The 27,014-nt window shown below is 39.4% G+C and overlaps 1 protein-coding gene across 4 annotated transcripts in view; it reads left to right on the top strand.

Moving 5' to 3' along the window:
• The window catches only part of LRP1B (LDL receptor related protein 1B), a 637,687-nt gene that overhangs the window by 144,424 nt on the left and 466,249 nt on the right, over positions 1 to 27,014 (top strand). For all 4 annotated transcript variants that reach the window (XM_071435460.1, XM_071435459.1, XM_071435457.1 and 1 more), the window contains exon 2: positions 17,116 to 17,241. In XM_071435460.1, coding sequence (XP_071291561.1) covers positions 17,116 to 17,241 — 126 coding nt within the window. The remainder of the gene's footprint in view (positions 1 to 17,115; positions 17,242 to 27,014) is intronic.

Below are 27,014 nucleotides of genomic sequence, written 5' to 3'. Positions count from 1 at the left end.
TTTTCTCTGTCTATTGGTGCAAACTCAGTGTACCACTGCTAAAAGGTTCCCTTTGACTCACCTGGTCCCTCCATGGATTTGATGTGCTGAGGTCAGTTTCTAAGTGTATGAAAACCATTTCACACAAGGTAATAACTCCTTGATCTGCTTTTTGTTTTGCTTTCATGCTTTTAATTTTTAATATTTTTAGTTGTCTCTATTTTATCTCTTTCTTGTCTATCTTAACATAATTTAATCTAGATTTGCTTCCTTAATAGCAGCCCTGTTACTGCTGTCCTTTACCCTTTTCAGATGAGGGAGAGCTCTTTCTTCCCATCAATTTGTCTGGGGCATTCTTAAATCCTGAAATAACATAATAGGTTGGGAAAGAGGCCTTTAAAGGGCATCCACTGCCATGGGCAGGGCAGAGACATCTTCAGCTGCATCAGGGTGCTCAGAGCCCTTTCCAACCTGACCTTGGAAGTTTTGAGGAGTGAGGCATCCACAGCATCTCTGGGCAACCTGTGCCAGGGCCTCACCTCCCTCACAGGGAAGAATTCCTTCCTAATCTCTAATCTAACCCTGTTGTCTGTCACTGTGAAGCCATTCCCCCCTGTTCTGCCACTCCAGGCCCTTGTCAGAAATCCCTCACTCTAGCTTTATTTCCAGCCTGAACAACTCCAGTTCCCTCAAGCCGTTCTGTCTAGCAGAGGTGCTCCAGTTGCCTTTGTGATCTCCTCTGGACCACACCTGAATGTGACAAATAGTCCCACTTGGCAGAAATGAGAAGGGAGATTGTGTCCAGTGGTGTTTGGGCCAGCACTGAAAAGCATGAGGACCAAACAATGTCCTTGTTGAGGCCTGGCACAGTCAGGGAGTGGAACCATGAAGAGTGGTTTCTGTGCAAGTGTCCAATGAAAACCTTAAAGACTGTTTTCATAGGTAAAATCAGTGGAAATGTGGATTTTAACTCATTCATCTTTGTACATTGTGAGTGCTTGTACAGTTTCCCCTTAGTGCTCACAAATCCATGAATCTTTCTGCTGCAGAAGGTAGAGTTTGTTTGGCCTGGCAGATTAATCTCTGTGGGAGGTTACACTGCTCACATGTCCACCTAAAGAGGGGAATTATGGATCCAGCTCTACCTCCTCACTCTTCATACCACATTGTGTCACGTCCCTTTTTAGCTAAAATCATTCCCAGTGGGATGTTTCTGATGGAACAAAAGCAAGGGAGAGTGCTGCCCCAGATGTGGGCTGGGGTAAAACACTCTTCTGATGTGGATCTCCATCTGCACAGCAGGAGATGGAGAAGGTGAGCCAAGGCAGCTGAAAGATGCTTTGTTTTGTGGAGCACAGTGTGGATAGTTTGCCTGTCGGTGCCTCAGTCCCTGGGTGTGATGGGAATGGGGTGCAGAGATCTCAGCAGAGCCTTGAATCCTGCTGGGGCTCTGAGACAGAGCTCTCCTGGAGTGTCCTCACCCTGCCCTTTCAGGGGCTCCTTAAAACACCTCAGTGTTCCTAGCTGGAGATCTTGGGAAATTCATTAATACCTAGATTTGATTTACCATCTTTTCTTTCAAGTTCTGGTAATTATAATAAAAATATTCCTCGCTCCATTTAGCAGAGCAGTTAAGAAAATGCTGCTTGACTAGAGCATCTTATCCTGTTTTTATTCTGATTTTCATTGATCAAAAGTTTCACAATTTTGATGCCTGTTTACAATACTACAATGTCATCTTTCTGTTTCCTCAAAAGGCATATTTCCAAAATGCTTTCAAATATCCAGCCATTTTAATGAATACCTCAAGGGATCATTGAAATATCTTTAAACAGGTGGTGTGAGTTTAAAAAGTTTTTCCCCTGTGTATCCATCTGCATTCATCACCTTAGGTCATCTTCAATATTCACGTCTTCTACCTGGTTTTGTCCTCAGTGATAACATGTGGTTTTCTTCAAAATGAAGCATATGGTTTATTTTTCTTGTCAAATTGCCCTTAAAATCTCTAGGATTTTTTTTTCTGGTATTTGTATCTGCCAGGATTGGAAGACTTATTTTTGCTTAAGCTATCTCAATATTTATGATAGTGTTCATTAATGAGAAGTAAATGACAGGAAAAATTATTTTTTATTTGTGCAAATACACAAAGCAGCTTTCAAACAGCCTTGGTTTGTTGCTAAATCTTACTTAAAATTCCCTGCCAAGCTACCATAAATTTAGTTTCATTATGCAATCTTTAGAAATGTCTTCAAAGCCATTACTGTGGTTTTCTTGGATTCTTTTTTTCTTGGTTTGTTTTGGTCACTTTTCCCCTCTCCTTTAGCACCATTGCAGAAAATGGATCTAAGAGGAGGGAAAAAAAGCTGTATTTTTATCAGTCAGTTTAAAGGCAAATGATGAAAAATGATTAGTTTCTTAATTCCTAGAGCTCAGTTTAGTTAGACTTGTTCAATCAATGCCAGTGTTCTGCTATGTGAGCTTGTTTTCTTAGAGTTTAAAGGAACTTGTTGCCATGAGAGAATTGTTGTTATACTAATCAGCCCTCGATGGCTTAATGAGGAATAGATTTAAATATTTTACAAATAGATGGACCCAGGGCAGGGCTGGGTGGCCAGGGAGGGGTTTTCTCCAGCTCTGGTGGTCTCCAGGGGCACTCAGCAGTGAAGTCACCCAATTTCACAGAATCACTGGGTTGGAAGAGGCCTCCAACATCGTCAGGTCCAACCCAGCCCCAACACCTCAGCTGAACCCTGGCACCCAGTGCCACATCCAATCCTTGTTTAAACACATCCAATCTCTTTTTAAACACTTGAACACATGGCCAGTGTGACATGGCTTTAGGGGCAGTCCCCAAGTGAAGGTGCAATAGTGTCTCTGATTCAATCCAGGAACTAAATTTTTACCATAGTTTTTAAGTGAAAGTAAATACACAGGTCATTGGGGCCATCTTATGAATTCATGTGCCTCACTTACCATTGCTCAAACACCTTTCAGTGGGTCATAGCTATAAATCTTGATACATTTTTATTTTTGAATTTTTATTTTTTATTTTTAGATCGAAAATAGGTGTCAGTGTTCTGCCACAGGTGTGCTTTCTGTGAGATGGCACTTTAAATCTACTTGAGCGTCATTATTGTAGAGACTCAAACAGTTTAGATCTTAATTGATATTAATAGGAATAACCCTCAATGACATGAACTTGGCAAGCCAGAAATTGCAGCTGTTCTCAGCAGTAGTGGCAGTAACAAAGATAATTAATTGTTTTTCCCTGGGAGATATATTTAGATTTTACAAATTAAGTATTCCATTCCCTGAGCCCTAATTCAGGCTTGTATTTGTTCTGTAAATACAGGAAGTGAAACGAAAGTTAATATTTTTTGACACCATAATGTGAGCTATTGCAATTATTTTTGAGAAACAAAATATTTAAAATATTTATTATATATCTTCCAATAATGAAAGCAGTTGATGTTGTGTATGATTTTGTCAGCATAAAATGAGTAAAAATTTGATATTTTTAATTTTTTCTTTGTTGGTATGTAAGAGCTGGTACTTCATCTGGCCCCAGCAGTAGTTTGCAAAGGGGATCATATCGGATATTGCAGAGCACGTGTTCCTGGCAGAGTTTTAGACAAAAAGTATTCCTGAGTGAGCACAACTTCATTTGCTAAGAACTTGCAGTCAGCATTATAATCCTCCTGGATTATTAAAGAATACATCAAGGTTCAGTTTTGAAGTGCACAGGGATGTGCTAATGGCACTGTAAAATGTTTATACCCATCGTGCAGGAGGCCTCTGTCTGGGTTATTGATTGCCAGGCTTTAAATTCTTTCCGTTTTGCTTAAATAAGAGTGGGAAGGAATCCTCACAGATCCTTCCCCTGTCTCAGCTGCAAGTGGGCTGAGCCACCTGGGGAGTATTTACTGTATTTACTTCTGGTCCTGGTTCTTGAAGCTGTAATAGACACCCCCACAAGAATGTATATTCATATGCTCTAAGTGTGTGGTTTTTATTAACACTTATTTTAATAGTGGTTGTAAAACTCATGCATTTCAATGCAGTTCTTTCAAGCAATGGCATTTTGAGCAAGGGTTTCTTTCACTGGTTATTTATTTCTACAATAGAAAGTCTCTGGCGTGGGTATAATTTTGTCTAGCTGATACCATCCACCCTGAAAATGTAACATGCATGGGATGCTCTGTTGCTTGCTACAAAAGTAATTTTCTATTACAGGTTTTAAATCTCTGATATCCTAAAAACGTGGAGCTGCCTCAGATTGGGCTGGACGCAGAGGCAGCAGCTCTGAGCAACGCAGGTGCCCTTCAGCACCTCCAGAACTGCCTCCCTTCACAGTCAAGAAATGAGGCTTTATTTCCCCAAACTAATATGGCACTAAACCACCAATCTAAACATTTACCTTTGTGATGTAAATATTTCCTAAGCTCAGCTTCTTTCAAATCCTGCAGTTATTTGAGCTGCTCAGGGAGAGGCACGGACTTTGCAGCAGGAAAATGTGTTCTTTATGAATGGGATGAAGCTGTTTTCTTCACTTGCATCTTAAATGCAATCTAAATGATCCATCATGCCCTGCACACAGCAAAAGCAATAGGTATGATCAAAGTCTGATTACATGTAATCAGCAGCAGTAGTGATTTCAATGTTTTGTCCTGTATTTTCCCTCAGCCTACTGCCCAGAAAAGCTGCTGCTTTAGTGTATTGAAAGAAATTACTAGAGTTCATCCAACTGGGTTAGTTCAGAACCCCATTTCTCTGGTTCTCCCTCGGGACTTTTGACCATTACATTGCTGGAATATAATTTGCTTTGGACACTTATTAAAAATATTAACAATATTGCACAATCTAGGCTGGCATTCAGGTCCAAGCTTTTTAACAGCAGTGGATTTGAGAGGTAAAACTGTTTTTTTACCTCTGTGCCCTAAAGTACAGAGAACTGTTCTTAACAAACAACCAACTGGGGGAAAATTAGAAATGGGATGCCACTAAAAAAAATAAAAAACACATAAGTATTGTTATTACTGTGTTCATAGATCAGGCCAAACCATCTCTCTCTGGAGTGTGTGTTCATACATTCTGCAGGAATTGTTAAGGATAAACCAGTGCAGCACTGACAGAGCATTCCCCTCAGTAATTCCCTGACTCGAGCCCACTCACAAGTGAAACCATGGTGCTGCAGAGCTCTGAAGCTGTGTCTGTCTTCTGGGGAAAATTGCCTGCTTGTACGCTTCTGCATCTCTTTCTTTCCTGCTGCTAGAATATAATTAAATATGCTAGAATATAATTAAAGTTGCTAAAAATACATGCTTTCTAATATTGTTTTTTCTGTGTAGGCGGCTGCTGTTACTCTGTTCTCAGGGGAGGAGATGGTATAAAGATGAGTGTCACTTCACTCTATTAAGTGGTCCATTTTGCACAGGGATTTAAAAGCTCCTTACCTGTGGCCTGATCCAAAGTCCCATGGAGTTTTTAAATTTATATCTATACATACATATATATATATATATGTACAGTGGAGTCTGCTGGCTTTGTTATTTTTACAGAAGCATTTTTTCCCCATCAGAAGAGAGGAGAGTTCTGAACTGAAAACTACCACTTTCATGTTAGCTGGGAGAATTTACATTCTTAGTGCTGAGGAAATTAGTAGAACAAGCAGGGCTATAATTACTGTGCTTTTACAATACCGACATTGTATCTAATTAGGGTTTAGTCTGCAGAGCACTCTGTTTGTTTAATAATCCCAGCAGACATAGTCTGAGTTTTTGCATCACCTGGATGTAGCTGGGGACAGCCATGCAAGTGACAGTTGACAGGATTTTAGGTATTTTACAGTATAAAATATTGGCTCACCCTTGATACGCATGAAATCAGTTAAGGGGGAGCTGGAATCAGCGTTTAGAGGCAAAGTAGCTCAATGCAAAGGGAGTCTTTGTTCACTTTTTTGTGTGGTAAAACCAGGCCTTAATTTTCTCTTCACAATCTCTGCAGCTCGCAAAGCTGGTAATAAAATCCTCAGCACCCCTCCTGATGAAGTCAAATCTGCTATTGTTAACAAAGGTTAAACATCCATCATCTTTTGACCTGCTAAAATTATTCCATCTGCAGGTTTGATCCTGAATTTACCACCTGCCCCATGCCTTTTAGTTTCTATTTAAAGGTGACTGATTTTTTTCTGACTATGAAGTTCTTGATTTCCTTTCCTGCCTCCTCAGCCGTCATTTAAATTGTAATTATCTTTTCCTCACGTATGGAAAGTCTCAAAAATAACTTAGAGATTTTTGGATAGAGAGGGGACAAAGAGGACCCTGAGTCTGTATTTGTGATGGATTTCCTCCAGCCTGTTCTGTGGTGAGACCTTCCCCTGTGAAACCTGGGTCTGTCATATTTGTTCAGGTGGCCACCAACTCCTTGTTCAGTACATCAGGGTTATGAGCCTCATTTCCATGACTGCAGTGGAATTTCTTAAAAGTAAAAGTTTTCTTGGCCACCCTTCAGTCCCCAGACTCCAGGATTGATTGAAGAAAGCAGTTACATTAAAAATTAAATTATTTCTTCCTTGGTTTTTGTGCAACTAAAACATTTACTCTGTGTGTAATCCTGCATACCATCCTATCGATTCTGTTCCTGATGCTGTCTTTAATTTTCTAATTGCCTGTTTCTCTTGATCATCCTGTGTGACACAAATAGCCTCAGGGATGGCAGGGCTTTGAAAAAGCAGGAGCTGAGGAGAGCCTTCCCACAGAAATGCTGCCTTTGAATTAAATGTTTCCTCCATAAGGATATGTGGGGGTCTTTTGGTTTTTGTCAAGTGTCCAAATTTCTTGGCAAGAAACTTTTTAAATTATTTTGACCAAGTTGCTTGATAACATATCCATAGTTGTCCATTTCTCTTGTATCTGTTTTGATAGCTGTTTTTTTACAGTATTTAAAAAAAAATAGTAGTCAATACTTATGAATTATAATAGAGATCACCTTAATATAAATCAAGTGAATAATTATCTAAACTGATGGTTCCTTGGATTTTGTTTGCCTTTGAATAATTCAGTGTTTAATTTATATATAATTGTTTTTTAAAAAAGTTTATATTTTGAAACATTCAATAGATAAATGTTTTATTTTTTTTTTTTTTTTAGTAACATTTAATAGTTTTGAGCAGTGGTACTTTATTTTCCTTGCATGATGAACCAGTGGAAACTGTAGAATGCAACTTAGGACAAGAGCTTGTTCCTGCAAAAAAGCTCTTGACAGAGAAAGGTGACTCTTGGCTCCCTTTAAAAAAAGAAAGGGGTTTTGTTATCAGTCCAGACTTGAAGCCTGTAATAGTCTTCTCATCCTTTTATCAATCCAACTCCTGTCCTTAGTGCTGAGGCTTTGGCCATTTCCTCCTTGTTTCCAAGGAGCCGATGGGTGGATGGGCTCATTAATCCTGCCTGTGGTCACTCTCAGTGGGGCAATAAATCCAGGCAGAGAGGGTTTCACCACTTGTTTGCAGGTACGTGGGTGACACCAGGCTGATGTCACATCTATCTTTTACTTTTTACTCTGATCCTTCTTTGTAACATGGACTTTTTGGGTGAAATGCAAGCTGCCCTGCAAAATGCCATTGAAAATATTTTAGCAGAAACCTTTTGCTAAATGTTGTGTCTTGCTGCCTGTGAATAATATTTTTGCCTGTTCAGAAAATCACATTGAAGACCTACGGATAGGAGCAGCTAATATCAAAATACATTGCTCTCTAGTGGTGTGAAAATTATTATTCATTGTATGCATTTCCAAATTACACCTTAAATTATCAGTCTTGGATCATGCTATCAAGAAAGTCAGACCTGAACTGCGGAAGATCACAATTGTAACTACTTTCCCAACTGTTAAATTGCAATTAAACTGATATTAAGTGACCCTTTGGTGTGCCTTTTACTTAATTCTTACAATTTAACGTAGAAATGTTGATTGTAGTTATTTTAAATAATGGATACAATCTCAGTAGGGCCCAGCATAAATGTGTAGGATTAGAGTAATTTTTTAAAGGTATATATGAGAAACAGATTATTTTAGTTACAAGCTTCTAATATTACCGTTATATTTTTTAATGTTCGTATTTTTTTAATCCAACTTGAATAAAATAGTTTACCCTGGTAATGAGATTTTCCTTTTAGCTCTTTATGTAGACACTATTTAGAAAGGAATTTCAGCCTGGTTTTCCCCTAGTTCTCTCATGCTTTTAATAACTGAGTATAGTTTAAAGTTATCTTAGTATTTAACCCCATTTCCCTGTAGATTAATTATCCTAATATAAAACAAATGTGTATTAAACTTATGCAGTTGCTTACGGAAGCAGATTTGGCTGTTCCATTTAATGTAAATCTCTTGTTGCACAAAACAAACCCGTCATATTTAAGATTTCTCTGGTCATTAAAACTGAATTATGTAATAGGCTTCCATCTGCTATTGAAACCTGTTCATCATTATTTTGTGTCATTTTAAGTGGGAGCATTCTGAGAAATGCTTAGTGACAGCAGGCTTGGCTCTCCTGGCCGGGTAGGACACAGCTTCCTTCCTTTTGAGCTGCAAAAATTAATGCACTGCCTTCTGAGAAGGTTTTCTCCAAGAGTTTGGTTCTCACTCCTCCAGCCTTGCCATCTTCTGGGAAAATTCTGTGTTTCATTTGTGCTGTTGAACTGTGTGCAAGTTTCAGTCTCCTCCCCGTGTCCCCCCCAGCCCTTTGTGCTGGTCACTGCAGGATAATCCAGTGCTGCCATCCGTCAGCCCCACCCTGTCTGGGGGACACTGAGGCGCTGAGCAGGGCAGGCAGCGCTCAGAGGTGGCACTGGAGTGACACAGCAGTGGGCAGGGAGGATGGATCATGGATGGATGGATGGATGGATGGATGGATGGCCCTGTGCTGCTGCTCTGGAGCAGGATCTGGGTAAATGGGATCAGGGCCTGCCAGAGCAGATATGGGAGTTGCTGGAGCAGGAGCCAGGCAGGACAGGAATTCCATTGCTGCATCCACGAGCTGCATGGACAACCTCTGAGGGAGCTGGGCTGGGGAACTTCATGAGAACAAACCAATTAATTTATAGAAGATTATCTGATTTCAGGATTAACCTTTTTGGTATCCTATCCAAGATTAATTTTTGGTTATGGAAAAGGAATAAAACTTGTGCTTGAGTCCTAAAACAAGCAAATCAAGCACCAATGCTAACATAGCCTCAACATCCTCCTCCAGGGAAATAAATAAGAAAATAAAGAAGATGGTTCAATTCAATCCAGCTACTTTATAGTTCCTTCCATACTGCTTTTAATTTTTTTTATCCTTTATGGTAACTTATTTTCTCTGCTTTCTCAGTATAACTTTGTTTGCCCAATTATGCAGTCATCTGAGTTACCTAGATCTTACCTATCTATATCTTTCCCTCATAAAATTATCTGTGCTTTAAAAGAAAACTGAAAACTTTTATTCAAAGTGAGGATAAGCAGAGCATATTTTTTTTCTTAATATTCCCATAATGTTCCCAGTATCTTAAAATATTTCAACAGTTTATGTGCTTTTCCTTCCCTGTGTGGACAGATGTCATTCTATTACAGTTTGAAATATTCAACTGAAATGGCTTTGTAATGTCTTTTACATGGTAAGAAAACTACCAAATTAAAACAATGACATCATTGATTACCCTTTGATAGATGAAATTTATCTAAATTAATTATCTTTTAGTATTTGCTAAAAACGTTCATATGTGAAAATTCACAATGATAGAACATCTGCTCAGCAGAGGGCTTATCAAAGGTATTGTAATAAGCTATGTAATGAATGTTTCAGCCTTCAAAAGAGAAAATATTTTGTGTGGCGTTTATTTAAATAATTTGTCTCAAGTTGGGATTTCCATCCCACTTTAAGAAAAAGAAGCAATTTTGTTGTGAAAACATTATAATTGAATTTGGAAGCTTTACAACTCAGTGAAGGAAGAAGTGTAACTTGGAAATATCTAAATTCCAAGAGCTAGGAGATGAAAAAGATTCATTTGAAGTCCTGCTTGGAGGCACGCCGAGCGGCGAGCTGGGTTTGAAATCGCGCCGGGTGGCTTCTCCTCAGTCCCCATCCGTCTGCTCGTTCCTTGTGCTCTTCAGGAGTTTGCCTGTCAGACCTTGTGCAGGTTTGATCCTGGGAGCAGCTGAAAACCTCAGTCTTTTCTCCGTTGAGCCTCCTGATGAAGCAGGGAACGTGTGTACAAGAAACGTTTTATTCAAGTCACGGCTCCTAGAATTCTTTTTTCATGTGAAGGTTTGTGTTGCTTATCCAAGTGTGGTGGTGTTCTCAGGGGTCTTGGGATGAGGGGAGAGATGAGAATGTTGACTCCATGTTTCAGAAGGCTTGATTTAGTATTTTATGATATATATTATATTAAAACTATACTAAAAGAATAGAAGAATAAAACTATAATAAAAGAATAGATTTCATCAGAAGGCTGGCTAAGAATAGAAAAGGAATGATTAACAAAGGCTTGTGACTGACCGAGACAGTCCAGACAGCTGGGCTGTGATTGGCCAATAATTAGAAACAACCACATGAGACCAATCCCAGATGCACCTGTTGCATTCCACAGCAGCAGGTAACCATTGGTTACATTTTGTTCCTGAGGCCTCTCAGCTTCTCAGGAGAAAAAATCCTAAGGAAAGGGTTTTTCATAAAACATGTCTGTGACATCCAAGTGTCTAGGATGTCACAGACCTGTTTTTGAAAAATCCTTTCCTTAGGATTTTTTCTTACATAAGAGCTCCTGTGAAGGGTCTTTCCAAGATGTTTGCCATTGCTTATAAAAACCCATTTTTTTATTCCTGTATGTTTATTAACTTTTTCAAGTTCTGTTGCAACTATTTCCTCCTGTCAAATAGAAAATGAAATTACAATTTTATGAGCACACTATGATAATACAGGCTAAGGTAGTGGAGAGGCTCAGAGGTTTTCACATTCCATATAAACGCCTTTTTCAAAGTAATTTTTTTCTCTGACATGGGAAATAAGGATGGGTTGTGTCAGTGGGAGCCTTTGAAGGCTTTCCACAAGTGAGAACGTTTTTGCTCATGTTCACCCTGGCACTGGCTGTCAGCAGCTGAAAGGGCACCTTGTTGACTCTGGTACAGGGCTTGTCACTCTTCACACACAGAGGGAAAAGTGATGGTCACTTTGACCCTCCACCCTGACATTTACACTGAATCCACGTCAGGCTGTTTGGAAAGAAGGACCACTTCACCCTGGGCAATGTCTTTGCATGTTTCCTGCAGCTTTCAAGGAGGCGAAGGATAATTGTGAAGAAAAGGTTCAGAGGGAGCTTGTTTGGCCTTCAGCCTCCTTTCTTTGTAGGGCTACTGGGAGCAGGGATTGGCAAACGGCAGGATTGCAGGTAATGTGTTTCTATTAGGGCCTCTCTATTGTGTTAGAGAAGGCACCTGGCTATTCCGTGGTATTTTTGAGCCATTAAGGAACACAACTATCCTGTCATTTTGTAGTTTGCTGAGATAGGTATTATTCTGTGACCCTTTGTTGATTAGATAAAAATTGGCTCAGGAATATTTGGGTGTTTCTCATTATCTGAGTATTTCTTAAATTTCTCTGTCCATAGATTGTGCCAAGCTGAGTTTGAATAATCTTCTCTTGGTCAAATCCAGGAGGGAACTTGGTGTCCTCCCTCATAATGGAAATATGTTTTTGCCAAAAAGAACAAGAAACAAGGCAGTCCCTAAACTTATCACCTGCCCACTTCCAAAAATGCTCCAGGATTTTCATCAATCAGTGGATGTTTCTCATCTTCCTGATGAGATCTCAGTACTGATCTCTCAATATTTGCTTCATCTGATCCATAAATTATATTAGCACACAGCAAGTCTAAAAAATATGAGGAGCTCTTGCAGCTGTGTGACTAAATAAGGAATTTGAGCATCAATACTATGGACTGAGAACTAGGACTCCAAACAAGATGCCTCTGACCTTGTTGGGTGGGAGATGTGAGACTGAGGAAAGTTTTTACACATGGAATTTAAACATATGTGGCTTAATCTGAGCATATGGTGCTTTTACTGACAGGTACCTGTGCATGTGCCTTGCTTATGGATAAAGCAATTAGCTGATTAGTAAATGCTGAATAAGTGATAACTATAATGCCTAGAGCTGAATAAATACACATAAAACATCTGTATTCCTGTTTAGAATGCTACATGTGAACATACCAGCAGCTCTCTAAGCCCCTTTGCAATGTGGAAGCACAAATCAGGGCTTGGTAGATCTTGTGTGAGATTTTTGGGTTCTTTAAATAAAATGCCATGACTTTGAACACAGCATTACACTGAACCAAGTAGGACAGAAATAAATGGTATCATAATAACATTTCTATACCCTGAATGTAAAACTCTGTTTACTGTTTTGCAAGGCAAATCTCAAGGATTTTGTCTGTAGTTTAGTGTGGCCAAAACATAAATGTTTTACTCTGTGCTGGGCTCTAAAAATGTAGATTTAACTCCAAAGGTATGAAAGATTTTGTAAGTATTATATAAAGTCTGAAATTCATAAGTAGGAAATGCTGTGCATGCTTTTTCCTCACATCTCCCTTTCAGTTACAGCAATTTAGGTTTTAGTGTATGATGAATTCTGTCATAAATTACTACCAGAATACATTTTTCAGCTTTGGAGTAAATTTTGCTGAAATTAATATGGAAACCCTCCCATGTTTCAGTGAGAGATCAAAGAAAATCCCAAATGGAAAACATGCTTTTGAGAGGGGGGAAAATAAAATAGTTCTGAGTTCTTCAACTCTTGCAATGAAGATAACTTAATTAAAATCAAAGCAAAACTAATTAAGAACTTAAAAGTGGAAGTTTTTGGTTGCGTAACATCCCTGAAACATGGCAGGATGGGTTTGTTATCATTGCCAGAATTCCTGGTCATACAGACAGGTGATGCCAGTGGATCCCAATGGAAATGTACAGCTGGATTGCAGTTTTCTGACCACTCCTTTTGGCCTTTCTGCTCTACTCCTGCTCTTTTGTTTCTAAGGAAAAAAAAAAAAAGCTATTTTGGCTGAAAATTTCTTTTCTCTCCTGTAAGTTTTTTATGGGTGTGCAGCTAAGGGACAAACCAGCTGAGGTCTATCAGTTTGTCATTTTTATTCATGGATTTCATGGTTCATTCCTTGATCTAACCATTCTCAAGTGGAAAAAGAAAGCATGTTCACACACATCCCCCTAGTCTGTGTGCATCTTTTCTTGCCCTCTTCCTTGAAAATGGAGAGGGAATTGAAAATTTCAGCTTTGTTTGTTTTCTTGTTTCACTTGAAACAGATTGAAAATATTTTTTTAAGTTCAAAGTTAAATGAAATCTATTAGTGAGGTACTCTTACTTCACACTGATCTTCAGGTATTGCTATAAAAGCTTTTAAGTAAGATGTTCTGATGATCTCTAATCCTTCAGCATTCATTCCCATCGTGCTTGTATCATATCCTTCAAAAGCTTCTCCAGGAATGTGCTTTTTGGGTTAGCGTGCACATGTGGTTTTTCTGAATATTTAGTGAAAGCCTAATGAGCAGGCTCCCTGCTCTAGCAGATCAAGACTTTATTAGGCTGAGTTTTGCTCTTTGAAGAGCGTTGCCATATGGGAGGTTTGTTTTTTTGGGCTCTCTCAGGTGCTGGTGGCAGATGGAGCTGGAAGCGCTCGGAAGACAGAGCACCAAGCAGCTCCCATGGAAGCAGCTGGGGGTCACCAGGGCCACAGCAGGAGCCTGGCAGAGCCACAGAGTGCTCAAGCAAGGACTGCTGGAAATGGGAAGAGCAGTTCCGGAATTCTGCAGCCTCTCTGGGCACCTGGTTCCTTGACCAAGGCAGTTCTTAATTACATTCACGGCGAATTGTTTCCAGTCTCGCGACAGAGCTGGAGAGCCCTCAGTTATACAAATGTTATCTCCCACTTAGTTCTGTTCAAGAGCCCTGTTGACCTGCTTTTCTTCATTGCATTCCCTCAAATAGGAAGGGTCCAGATCCCTTTGACCCTAAACAGTGACCACAGGCAGTGATCTTCATCCCTACTTATTTAGGAGCTGAATGCAAGTTTACAGAGGCAAATGCCTTTTTCACCCAGGCAGACATCACCCATGTACAGACAAACCCTTGTGTGCTGGTTTGTTGGTTGGTTGATTGGTTTGTTTCCTTTTTTTTCCTCTTTGCTTTTATCATCATAATGGAATTTTGGTTTTCCAAGTTCGGTGTAATTTCATACAATGTAATTCTAGTTTCTTTCCTAATGAAGATTTTGAGCTTCGTCTTCTTTAAAAAATAAAAAAATCAACACATTTTTGGCTGTGGGAACTTTGACTTTAAACAAAGGCACCAGGTTTTCTATTTCTTTTTTTTAAACTTTCCTTCTAAGAGGCACTGCCAGGTGTTTGCAGCATAGGATGGGAGCATAGGAGTAGTATCCTTAGGGAGGCAAGGCTTTCATTTACCCATAGAGGGATGATTTCTCACCATCTGCTCTGCATCTCAGACAACTGGGATGTTAAAAATGTGAATTTTTCCCTTCCGCTGGGAGCTTTCCTGCACAGCTCACGTATTACAGAAAGAAAAAGATGTCACTGAAAAGAACTGTTTTACTTCTGGGCCATCATAGATGACTGTTTTTCAGCAAAAGGGTTGTTGTGATTTTTTTGTTTTATTTTTTTTTAAAGCCCACTAATTAGTGCATGTTCACAATTAACTGGTCAAATTCATTCTGTAAAGAAAACAGCTGAAAATAAAAATAATTCTGTGGTTATGCAAAACAAAAACATTTGAGAAAGCACTTTCAGAGCCAATAAAACCCTGAGGTAAAATTAAACTGCTTTATTCTAAACAAAATCTCTTTTTCAAAGTGTTTTATAAGTTAGTGGTTTTTTCACTCTGCTAAGTTTTTCTCAAGGTAGAGAATATAAAAAGCTCAGATCTCCATAATTTCTGTACTATTGCATAAAATGGAAAGCAAGAATTTAATAGTATGGAAATATCTTAATTTTTTCCATTTAAAAAAAAAAGGTAGCAAACAAGCCTTTTTTCAAGTACAAACATCCAGCTCTGAGCTCAATGTGAAATTGCTTTTTAGAACTTTATCTCCAGTTACTTAGGGTATTTTCATAAACTTTGCCCAAAAGAGGAGCAAATGCAAGATTTTTTTGTGTAGACATGTGTGACCATCTGCAGATTTGAAAGAAGCAGTTGCACTGAGGAAGGGATAATCACCCTGCCAGGTTTTGTTTCAGACAAGATTTCTATTCTATAGGTGCTGTACATGGAGTTATTTGGGGAGGTTCACTTGTGTGACCTTGACTGTTGAAGTGTTTTCACAACTTTACATTTCTATATTTATTCAGTAATATATTTCACTTAGCTGTCAGTTCAGAAACCTCTCTAAATAAATAAACAAATTTGTTACTCTTAATAATGAAAGAATTTTCAACTGTTTTTTGCTCTGAGGAATAATCATTCCAGAGCTGAATAAAAAAGTGGACATGTTTGGCAATGCTAGTTTTAATATTTCCAGGTCTGTTAGAAGCAGATGTGCAATACACAGAAAATTACAGTTCATCTTGTAGTAAAAGCAAAAATGTATCATGGGTTCCAAGAATACTCTAAAACCAAATATTATAGAGTTCTTCTGTGTGTTTTCACACTACTCTACATCTTTGAAATGCTAAAACTTGCCAAACTCTCTCCATCTTTCTGACTTCCAGGATGGTTTTTCAAGATGTGTTATCAAAGCAGGGCCTTTAATCATCTCCCTGAAAGCTTTAAGCAAAACCACTCCATGTAAACTTCCACTCTTAATTATCCAGTTGCTCATTTTTGCTGTTGAGGGGAAGGAATTAAGATATAACAAAAATACTTTAGTTCTTGCAGGCTTAAAAGTAGTTGTGCTAGAGTTATTTTAAGGAATATGAAAAATATCTACATAGTAGTTGCAAATTTGGCTTGTTGTAAAATTGAATGGCATCAGTAGTTGAGAACCTGACCTCGGAAATGAGACCTGCACACAGGAAATAATTAAATTATAACTCTAATAAAGGATTCTTGTTGGTTTTTTCCTTTAGAGATAATACATCCCATGGCTTTTGGAGGAGCTAAGCCAATGGAGAGATCTATGAGTGGATTGGGTTTTGTCTCCTCCTTTATTCTTGGTTTTATGTCTTTGTGGCAGTATTGACTCCAGTGAAGTTATTTCTCTCTTGTGCCAGTGTAAGAATAATGAGGAAACCTTTTCCCAGCAATCTGCAATGTAACCTTGTGGAAGACACTACTGTAATTTATATATTGATAAAATGAATATAATATATTGCACAGAGGTTTTGTGAGCTTTAATTAATGTTAGAATAGTTTTACATTGAATAATGATGGAATAGTCTTGAGTTAATTAACTCTAGATCTCAAGGACATCAGCCTGTGGTGGTTGAATGCAGCAGATAGTGTGGGTGTGCCAAACTTCCAGAATTGCCCTCTTTTAAAAGCCATTGTTTTCAAGGTGCCCCAGTGTTGCCTTTAAATTCTTTGTTTGCTAATTTGTCATGTGAACTATAAAATATCTTTTTTATATAAAATGGAGGAAGGATTTGGTCATTAAAAGGTGTCTGAGGAACTAGTTGAAAATAGATATGTTTATTTAAGTAGAACTTTGCTAGCAAAAATACATCTTTGAAAATTTGATTACTTGAAACAATTAAAAAAATATTTTCTGTGGCAGGAGAAGTGAGTTGGGAACCTCCCTGCTGGTAACGTGCCATTAAAGCTTGTTGGTTTCTATCTAGTGAGCAAATTTACTTCATGCTGAAATCTATAGAGAAATCTATAGTTCATGGTGATGTTGTTCCTGTCAGGCTGGAAGGGTGATGGGCAGCTCCCACTGAACCCTCAGAGATCTTAGAGCTCCCTAAGTGAGGGTATCAGATACCACTAAATTATTACTTCATATCATTCCTATCATTTGCTTTGATTTTTGCTTTTTGAATCATTTCATGCTCACTTTTGATTTTCATTGTGTCTTTTTTTTTTTGTTTGTTTTTTCATTGTGCACCTTTAACCATTTCACTCTAACCCATTCTCATTTCCAGAAGAGCACCCCTTGTGTGACGCAGGGGAGTTCCTGTGCCACGATGGTGTCACTTGTGTGTCCTGGCACTGGCTGTGCGACGGGGAGCCCGACTGTCCTGATGATTCTGATGAGTCCTTAGACACCTGTAAGTAAAGCTGAGAGGAGCTGCTCTTTGCTTTCATCTCCCTTTAAACTGAAACCTTTTCAGACACACTGACTGTACAACTGGAAGGGCAGATGCCGTTTTGTTTTATCAATCCTGTACGAATGCTCTTGTTGAGGAGCAGCAGGTTGAGGGGAGCAGGTTCCCTTCTTAGTGTGGGTGAGAGACAGAAGCAATGGATGGGATGGAAGGTGTTTTGTTCTTGTGCCACTCCTCTGCTCTCCCCAAGCTGTCCATGGGCTCAGAGGGGACAGGCAGAGTCAGGCACAGGAAAATGTGCTCCTCTAATTAGGTGCATTTAGGAGGAGCTGGGGTGGAAGAGAAGAGTGCAAAGTATTTTCAATACAAATATGAAAAGCGTACAAACATCAAAGGGAAAAATGAAAGACGATGTGAGAGCTGTGAGGGGGGGAATAAACAAAGAAAGGAAGATGATGGAAAGCTTTAATAAAACATATTTAATTATAGTGAAGACCTATTTGGTTTTTTTGGTTTTTAATGTGGCTAAGAGCTTTTGAACACCAGAGTAACAACCTTACAGACTTTTTTCTTATCAGCCTTGTAGACTACTGATGAGGTGTTATTAAATCTTAATGTTCCCTTGTTTCCTGTGTTCTGAGGAAAATGAGGGAATTTCCTGATTTTATCCCCAGGATAATCACTTAATGTAAGAGAAGAACCATGTATTTTGTATCAAAGCAATACTGACAATCAGGAAGGCTGGAAATGGGGTTTGCTGCTCAAAGAAAAGAAAATATCAAACATCAGATAGTATTTGGGAGTCTAATCTTCAAAATGAGGGACAGAAGAGCTCAAGATGTCTGGGAGCCATTTCTGTCTGGGCAAACACTGCAGTGCTGATTGCAGCCTTCCTGCTCCAGAGCTCGTTCTCTGCTACTGATCACAAAATTGCCTCGGGGGCTGTGGCGAGGGTGCTCTGATTAAGCACCCTCCCCACACTGTGGGATTCCCAGCCACAACATCCTGCAGTGGGAAGTGCTGGGTACAGCTGGGGTTTTGTTACTGCACTGCTGATTGCCCCCTTCTCTGATGTGTTTTCAAGCTCAGTGTTGATATGTGCACGTAGAAGTTTTTCTAGTAATGATTATTGAGGTAGGAGCACACAAAGGGTCACACACAGAGTTTTTAACTTGCCCCCTGATATTCACCATGTAGTTCCAAATCCAACAGTTTGCTGCATGCCCAGGTATTTTTCTCTTGAGAGCTTCACATGTTTTGTAAGACCCGTGTGCAGCAATTCTATTTAAAATTGTGGCATATTAAAAACATGGCATTTGGAGTTTATTGATGGCTGGAAGAAAAGGGAAGGGAATGGGAAAGAGAGTCTGCACTTTTCCTAACATCAACCAGCATGGTCCTCCTGAAAACTCCTTTCCCTTTGCAAATGGGAACAGTTTATGTCAGATGCTTTCCTTAGGCTGTCCTAAGCCAAAGGCAGGAGTCAGCACCGTGGCCTTTCTGGTTATAGAGAAGGAAGGTGTTTGAATCGTTGTTCTTTTGCATTTAAAATTGTGGCATATTAAAAACATGGCATTTGGAGTTTATTGATAGCTGGAAGAAAAGGGAGGGAATGGGAAAGAGAGTCTGCACTTTTCCTAACATCAACCAGCACGGTCCTCTTGGAAACTCCTTTCCCTTTGCAAATGGGAGCAGTTTATGTCAGATGCTTTCCTTGGGCTGTCCTAAGCCAAAGGCAGGAGTCAGCACCGTGGCCTTTCGGGTTACAGAGAACGAAGGTGTTTGAATCTTTATTATCTTGCACCTTCCGTGGCCCTTTGCTGAGGAGCTGCTGGGTAATGAGGTGCCTGGGCCACAACTGAGTGTGTGAGACAATAATTGCCTTAGGTGTGCTGCCCTCCCTCACCCTCTCAGTGTAACTCAGCCCAGGACTGAGTGAGAACCAAGTGACAGCGCTGGGGCATTGGATGAAACTCTGTTACATAATTGCTCACAATTTTGTATTGCATTTGATGGTTCTGTATTTTTTAGTCAGCACAATCTTCTGTCAAATTGTTGAAACATGTGCCTACTCTGGCTTCGTCAGGTAAATTGGTTTTAATTAAAAATAATCTAATGCTCCTGATTTTTCCTGCTGATACTTTGCACCACAGTGTCTGTAGAAACTTACAAATTACATTAAAAACATTCTGATGGTATGTTTGATCCCTGGTGCTAATTCCAGGGACACAGCACATTCAGTTTTTGTGCACAATGCCATGTGTCTGTTTGTTTTAGATGAATTTGTCAGCTCTTTTTTGACTTGCATATGATGAATTATTTGGTGTAGCCTGACAGATATTGCTAGTTGTTCCCATAGCCGTAAACAAATGGATTTTGATTGATTTTCTGTGGATTTGTGCCTAGTAATAGGGTTTTCTGGGTTCTAATAATGTGCAAGCATTGATCAAAGCTTTTTTGCAAGTGGAAGTTCTTAACTTCTCTCCTGTGGGGATTTCAAAGTATAGAAAAGGAGAGAAATTCTCAAGCTGCAGCTTTTCCCATGGTGAGAATATGAGAAGTCTTATTAGTCTCATCACTCAAGCATCTATTTACAGAAAACATCCAGGAACTAAATATCTTTGTGAGCAATCTCCTGGTGGTGTTTTAACCAAGTTTTGCAATGGAACCTGAAAGTTATTTGGCTGTACAAACACACATGATATGCCTGTGTAAACTAATTGCCTCAGGAACCCACCTGAAATCCTACAATCTGGTAGGTTATTAGTGTTTATAAACACAAACAGTGATTTTACAAACACAAACCTGTGCTTGTAAGGAGATCTGGGATGGGACAGAGAAGGGGGAAATGGTGGCATCCTTATTTATTGTCGGATTTCAGTGTCTGTTGGCAAAGGCTTGGGCAGGGCTCTGTGCAGGCACAACCTCCTTGAGCTGTCAGGGGTGGGCTGGGGGAGTCCTGGCTCTGCCTGTGTGTTCTCTTCAGGCTGCAGAAAGCTTCCAGCACCAGTCTGTTCCCCTTCTGCTTCCCACCTTCCTCTAAATGGTCTCACAAACAGCTTGGTGAAATCACAAGTGAACTCCTACAGCACCTACACTTGTGTTCTAGTCCATTTCTCAGCAGCTGTAGTTCTTTCTGCTCTCTGAAGATGCTGGTTTTTACAGTACCAAGGTACCTCAGTAACTTAAAATGAATAATTTAGTGAACAAATTCTCTTGCTTTTCTGTTCCAGAGTTGTTCATGAGAAAATTGATTTTTGAAAAATACAAAATGTATTAAAAAAACTCTTGACCAAGTCATTTCTGTGCCTTCTTGGGTGGTCTCTCGGTTGTTCATGGGTTTTTTGCAAATAGTCAGGATTCAAAAATCAATTTACTCAACCTAATCAGATGATGCTGGGTTCTTCAGTAGGCTAAATCAGCAAGCTCACTGAAAATCAATAGAACTTTATCAGACAGCCCAGAATCTGGCCAGACAGTTTGGCTTTGCAGATAGTGAATCTGGAGGTTGATGCAAATGTTCAGAAGCAGGGCTCTGTTAAAAGGAAAAATAAAATGGCTGCCTGCAGACTCACCTGACATGTGATTCTGGTGGGACAGTTACAAAACTCAAATCCATTGCTGAAAAGCATAGAGTTTAAAAACATAACATTGACAACAATTTGTGTATTTTATCATTAACTGACTGCACTACTGTGTGCTGTAGGCAGTTACCACTTATAAACATCAATGCAATACTCATTTTTTTTTGGGGGAATAGTTTTAGTGGTGTTTTTGAGGCTTTCTTGGTTGTTTGTTTTAGTTTTGGTGTTTTGATTGGATTTTTTGCCTTATTTTACCATTCTTGCCACTAGTGTTGGTCTTAAGCTGTATTTGCCCATCTCAGCAACTGTAAGTAGAAAACTTCACTAATTTTTTGTATCTTAAAGATCCTGTTTAAAGCAGTTTTTATTTTTTTTTACCTGTGTGTTTTGTATTCCACAATTGTACCTCTCAATAACATATTCATCCTAAGTAAGCCATGTCCAAGGAGTACTGTGGTTTCTGAAACCAGACAAATATTTGATGTGATGTGCTGTTATTACCTGCTTTTCTCCTCAGCCTCCTACTAACAGAGCTGAGATCTAAAAGGTGCATTGGAAAATTACTCCTTCCATTTAGTACTTAAGGCTTTTTCTGTGTGTTTGCAGCTTCAGAACTCATCTGGCTTGCATGTTGTTTTCAAACCTGAGCTCACCAACACCTCTGTCAGGATGCATTCTGCCAGGGCGAGGTGAAACAAAGGAGCAGGGAGAGAAGTTGCTCATTTCCTACGGCTTCTTTTGGAAACTGTGCACGCTGATTGTGTTTGGGTATTGTAATGCTGGGTGCAGCAGCTCCAGCAAAGGCTGTTTGCTGTCTCTCAGCCATGGAGAAGAGAAAGATGCTATAACAGTACCTGACAGCTGCCCTGTGAGGAGACACTTGAGGTCTGGAACGAGGTTCCCCTGAGCTCCTTTTGTATCCATCTGTGGCAGAGCTCTGCAGCAGCACAGCTTCCCCCATCTATGACCCCAAATACTGCTTGAATGCCATGAATAACCCAGGGGGAATAAACCCCTACAATATCTGATCTCCCATTAACAGAGCAGCACTCTAAAAGGAACTGCCAAGTCCAAAAGTGCTTGATGCTCATTTATTTTAGCATCAACAAAATCCTGAAAACATTTCACTCCTCACAGCCAGACCGCAACTCTTGTCTCTCCTATTGTCCTCAACTGCCCTTTGTTTGTGATCCTGACACTGCTGCTCTGGTATTTGAGCTTTCCTTAATGTTATCCAAATACTTTTGGCATACCTTCCACCCACACAATTTATTTGTGGCTGACTGGCCCTGCATTGAAACAACTCTGGTTGCCATTAATAAATCATCCAATTTGAATGGTCCCTGTCTCTGGTAGTTTGAGTAGATGTCCCCTTATTGTTGAATGTTGAAAGTATTTCTGATAATTATCTTCCTCTGGGATTTTAGGGAATGTCAGTGTCTATAATCATGATTAAACTGAAGTTGGAGGAGCAAAAGAAATGCAGCAACCCAGAAGTGCCTTGTTTAAAAGCTTGAGTCTCACTTTGGTTGCTAAAAGTGTGCCTTTCATTCTCTGGATGCTAATTATGGGAGACTAGTTTCAGAAGCTTAAAAATTGTTAATTGGGTACCTCTGTTGTAGTTCTTTTACCAGCAAAGGATAAGATAATTGGATGCAATGTTGCTCTTGTGGTATGAAACAATAAAGATAAAATTTCCTAAAGCTCCTAATTCTTTTATGAGTAGATTCATTGAAATTCAATAGAAGCTGGGATCCCAAACCACTCTTTAGTAGCTTTGGAAAATCCCAGCTCAATAAATAATGTGCATACATTGAAGGTGCACTGCCATAAAGCTGCTAAAGGTAAATGAAGAAAATGCTGGACATAAGGGGAAAAGGTGTCTTGTGTTTTCACTCTTTATAATTTTGGTGTATGTAGTTACTAACAAAGAATCTGCTATATAAAATACCTCTTTACACCTATTTTTCAGCAAGATATTTGAACATGTTACTGGCCAGATATTAATTTAACCTGATTTGAGATGATGAATGGGTACTCCCTTTTTTTCTCTGCATCAGGATTGTTCCTATCAGTAGTGCAGAACTTCTGAAGCTGTTGTAGGAAATGAACCACAGCAAAATGACAAATGTCAACAAATTTTATCCAACTGCTGCTCGTTTACATAAAATTAAGCAAATGCTTAATGCAGCAATACAATATTGCCAGCTTTTATGTTAGAGAAGTGTTTCTGACAGAACAAGATGAATGTTTTGAAGGAATATTAACTTTCCTGATACTACTTTTCAGACCTGAAACAAAACACCCTTCCCACTGAGGCTCTTCTTGCAGTTTACCCTGGCAAAGCTTCTGTGGTTGGTGATCACTGGTAAAGAAAAGACTTATAAAGGCATTTTTATTCTGGCTGGAGCCTTTGCCATCCTATTTACTGGCACATAGCCTGTCAGGGCTGCTGGCTTCCTCCCATCCAGGGAGTTTTGCTGTTGGCTGCTGGAAAACATCTCAGTGACTGTGACCCGGGCTTCAGCTTTTGACCTCATTTTCTCCTTACTCCATCATTTGGAAAACCAGAGAGCTCAGCCCTTCCAGGAAATGCGGTTTTGCTGGTAAGATGGGATTGTTGATGCTCTGATAGTTAATGGGGTATTAGAGCAAACAGTCTGGAAAGGATGGGTGTCCATGGTGCTAAGCCCTTTGGGAAGGTTACCCAAAGCACCCCAGTGAGGCAAATCCTGCTGTGCCATCAGTGTGGAGGAGCTCAGCCTGTTCCACTGGGGTGTTTGGGGCTGCTCTTGATGATGCCCAGTTGTCATCCTAAGGGGGATCATTCTTGGAGGATGTTCCTGCCTTTCTCTCCACTGATTCTGCTCCTTTTCCCTCTGGGCTCCCCATCCTTGGCTGCTGGGGAGCACTTGCCTGGGGCCAGGGGATAACTTTGATGCTTCTGATGTATTTGCTTCCTGCCACAGCCAGCATTTAGGCAGAGCTGTTGAGGCTCCAGAGAACATTTAGAGGCAATTCCTTTTTATAATTTCCCAATGGGCTCTAATGCTACTTCTGAGGCATGAGCACATTGTCCCATCACTGGGATACAAGCATTTGCCTTCTCTACATAAATTAGTTTATTCACTTTTTTTTTAGGAGAAGCAACTTTAAATACTTGGTGGGATTAGACAGTGTCAGGTAACACCATGAGAACTAAAATTTATACCAGACTGAACATAAGGATCTTGGAAGAGCAAGGTGTGAGTCTGTGCAACTTGAGTCAGAAATGTAGAGATTCTCCTTCCTGGTGAGTCAGGCTCTGCTGCCCGAGCTCTAAAGAGCTGACAAGAGCAGCTTAGCCCCCAGCAGCTTCATTAAACAAGGGGCTGCAATTTCAGCTTTCTGAATAAAAAACAATTTTTCTTAAGTAATTATTTTGCAAGTGCCTGCTACACTCGGGTATACATTGGAATTTGGCAGGGAATAGAATTACTTGCTTCTGCTAATTTTCTTTAAAGCATTTTAAAGACTAAAAATGCTCAGTTCCATTTTGTGCATTGTTGTTTGTTTTTTTTTTCCTTCCTACTTTATTTTCTGCTCTGTGTATTCATTTCACTTTGGTTTTCAGTCTGAAAGTTCTTTAACATTGCCCTTTACATAGTTCAAACACCCAAACCTGTTCAGCCAAATATAATTACCTTAAAAAATAGTTGAAGGCTTTAAATTTTATTATCATCCTGAAGTTGGTGTGTTACATATGCACATATTTAGATAGTTATTTATACCTTCAAATATAAACTGTTACATTAACTCTTACTGTAGTGAAATAGTTTTGGTGAGGTGAGCTCATTTCTGGTGTGTTAGGAATGATTCTTGCCTTGCATATAAATACAGAAGATTTGTGTGGTGCACCAGAAGTTTAAGAAGAGTTCCTTTGTTTTTTAAATGCTTCAGTGCATAGTAAGAGAATAACCTTATACAAGATTTCCACTTCTATTCAACAAAGTGCTCAAGTTTTTCACCATCTGAGTACACAAAATGCAGTGTAGTGCATAAAATAAGATTTTATTTTGCCTTTGCACATGGTGCAAAATATTAAAGATCTTTAATTATGAATTCCCAAATTCATAATTAATTGAATTGATGATGTCAACAACTTTTCTACTCTGTGTCAAAGATGAGAACCACATGTGGAGGAATCATGGGCCTGTTATTGCAGGGAAACTCAGCAGCCCTGGCAAGAGGTCCAGGATCAAATAAGTGTAATTTCCATGACTGTGTATTTTCCTTTGGAATAAAGTAAGCAACAAGAAGTTCAGTGTGGAAGGATGTAAAGGTCATTGTATCTCTCAGTGACACAGTTATTAGAAATACTACCTCCTTTTTTTTGCCTGTGCCTGATTATCCTGAGCATGATTTTCCAAAGTGATTTATGGGGAATTCAATTAAATGACTGCCGGCAAAATGAGCTTCTTTTGAGGTCTGTGGAAACATGGAGATGTAATCCAAGGCCAGCACAGAGAGCCTTTGAAGGGTGATACCCAATACCTAAAACTCTGAAACAGCTCATTTATGGATTAATTGCTCACTAAAATTGCAATCCCTACACAGAGGCAGGCCTAATGTGATATATACTCATAAGATGAGAAATTAAAATATCAATCTTTTGAAAAACCTATAAAAGTAAGTTACACGTTGAAGAAAACTTTAAGTTTTTTAACCCAAAAAAATTTTATTTTCATACCTAAGCTATAAATTATACCCCCTAAAAAAAGAATTGCCCATGGGGAGAGAAGAGATGGAAAGACATGGCACAGTTTGTCTTTCCTGAGGTTGTGCTGGCTGTTAAACTGAGCCTAATGGCTTTAGTTTTTCTTCCTAAGAATTGACCTTCCTGACAGCAGTTGGCCACAGGTGAGGCACTTGTTTCATGTGAGGCATGGCTGGAGTGTGGGCTGTCTGTCAGGTGCAGAGGCTGAGCTCAGCTTCCCTGAGCTAAACAGGAGCCCTGTGGATCAAGGAACTGCACCTCTGAGTTACTGGGGCAGAAAACGTCCCCAGAGGGGCCAGGGACTGCTCACTAGGCAAGTGAAGGAGCAGAGATGTGAGCTGGGTGTTTGGGCTTTTTTCAGAAACCCTTTATGATATTTTGGTCCCCATTTCTATGCACATTTATTTACAATCCATTTCATTTGTGTTCTCTTTAACAACAGTTTTATTTTTTTTAGTTTTCTTTTCTCCTCTTTCATATTTATGTCCTTGCAAATCTCTCAAGGCCTTCTGTACATCAGCTGAGCCCTTTCACTGTAGCACTGCATTTTCACACAGTATTTTGTTTCTCCCTAATCCTTGCTGTTGCTTTATTCATTACTTTCACACTTTCCTTGCTTTCTTTCTTAGTTCTGCTGACAAACTATTAAAACTGCTATGAAAACTATTTTTCATTTTCCATGTTCCTTTATTTTTCCTCTCTCATCATCATCATCAACAGAGGTTCCCTTTCCCCTCTCATAGGTCTCATCAATTTTGCTGATACCCAAACCTACTAATTCATTTTGTCTCAGTTTTTCATCCCATTTACCAGTCCTTTGTGCCTTGCTGTCCTGTGATGCTGTTGTTCTAAAGTCAACATCAGGAAGAGAGAATATGTTAGGAAATGAGGAATGCACCTTTTGCAGGATAATTCAGCCAAATCCCAGAGCTGATTGTGAGAGTGTTGATTTTTAGGCTGTCATTTAGGCTGCCAGGAACAGCTCTGGTATAAGGGAAGTGGAGAAATTGCTGTATCACAGCAATGTCTAATCAATAGACATTGACAAAATGTAGAAACATATTTAGGAGAAAACATAAGAATATAGCTTCATCAAACCCCTTCTTGGCTCTGCTGACATCAAAAGGTAATTTTTGATAACACAGGGATTTAGAAATTACAGCAATCTTGGGTATGAAATGGCTTGTTGAAAGGTTTTTATCTGAGGTGATGCTGCTTCACTCAATTGCACTGAGGCTCATTACAGATGTTTATAATTATAATGATGCATCTGGCCTGTAGATCCTACACTGGGAGAAATGTCATGGACTTAAATAGAGGGCTGGATGGATTTCTTATTTGTCACTTGAAATTGCTAGGGTAATAATCATTTTTCTTCTCCTTCAAAATTACCGATGAACACAACTCTCATTAGCAAGCAGATGAATTTCTGGAAG

Source organism: Agelaius tricolor, unplaced genomic scaffold (assembly GCF_023055355.1).
Source record: "Agelaius tricolor isolate 1412-34295 unplaced genomic scaffold, bAgeTri1.0.p SCAF_10, whole genome shotgun sequence".
Taxonomy (NCBI): Eukaryota; Metazoa; Chordata; class Aves; order Passeriformes; family Icteridae; genus Agelaius; species Agelaius tricolor.
This window is presented reverse-complemented; position numbering and strand designations above follow the sequence as displayed.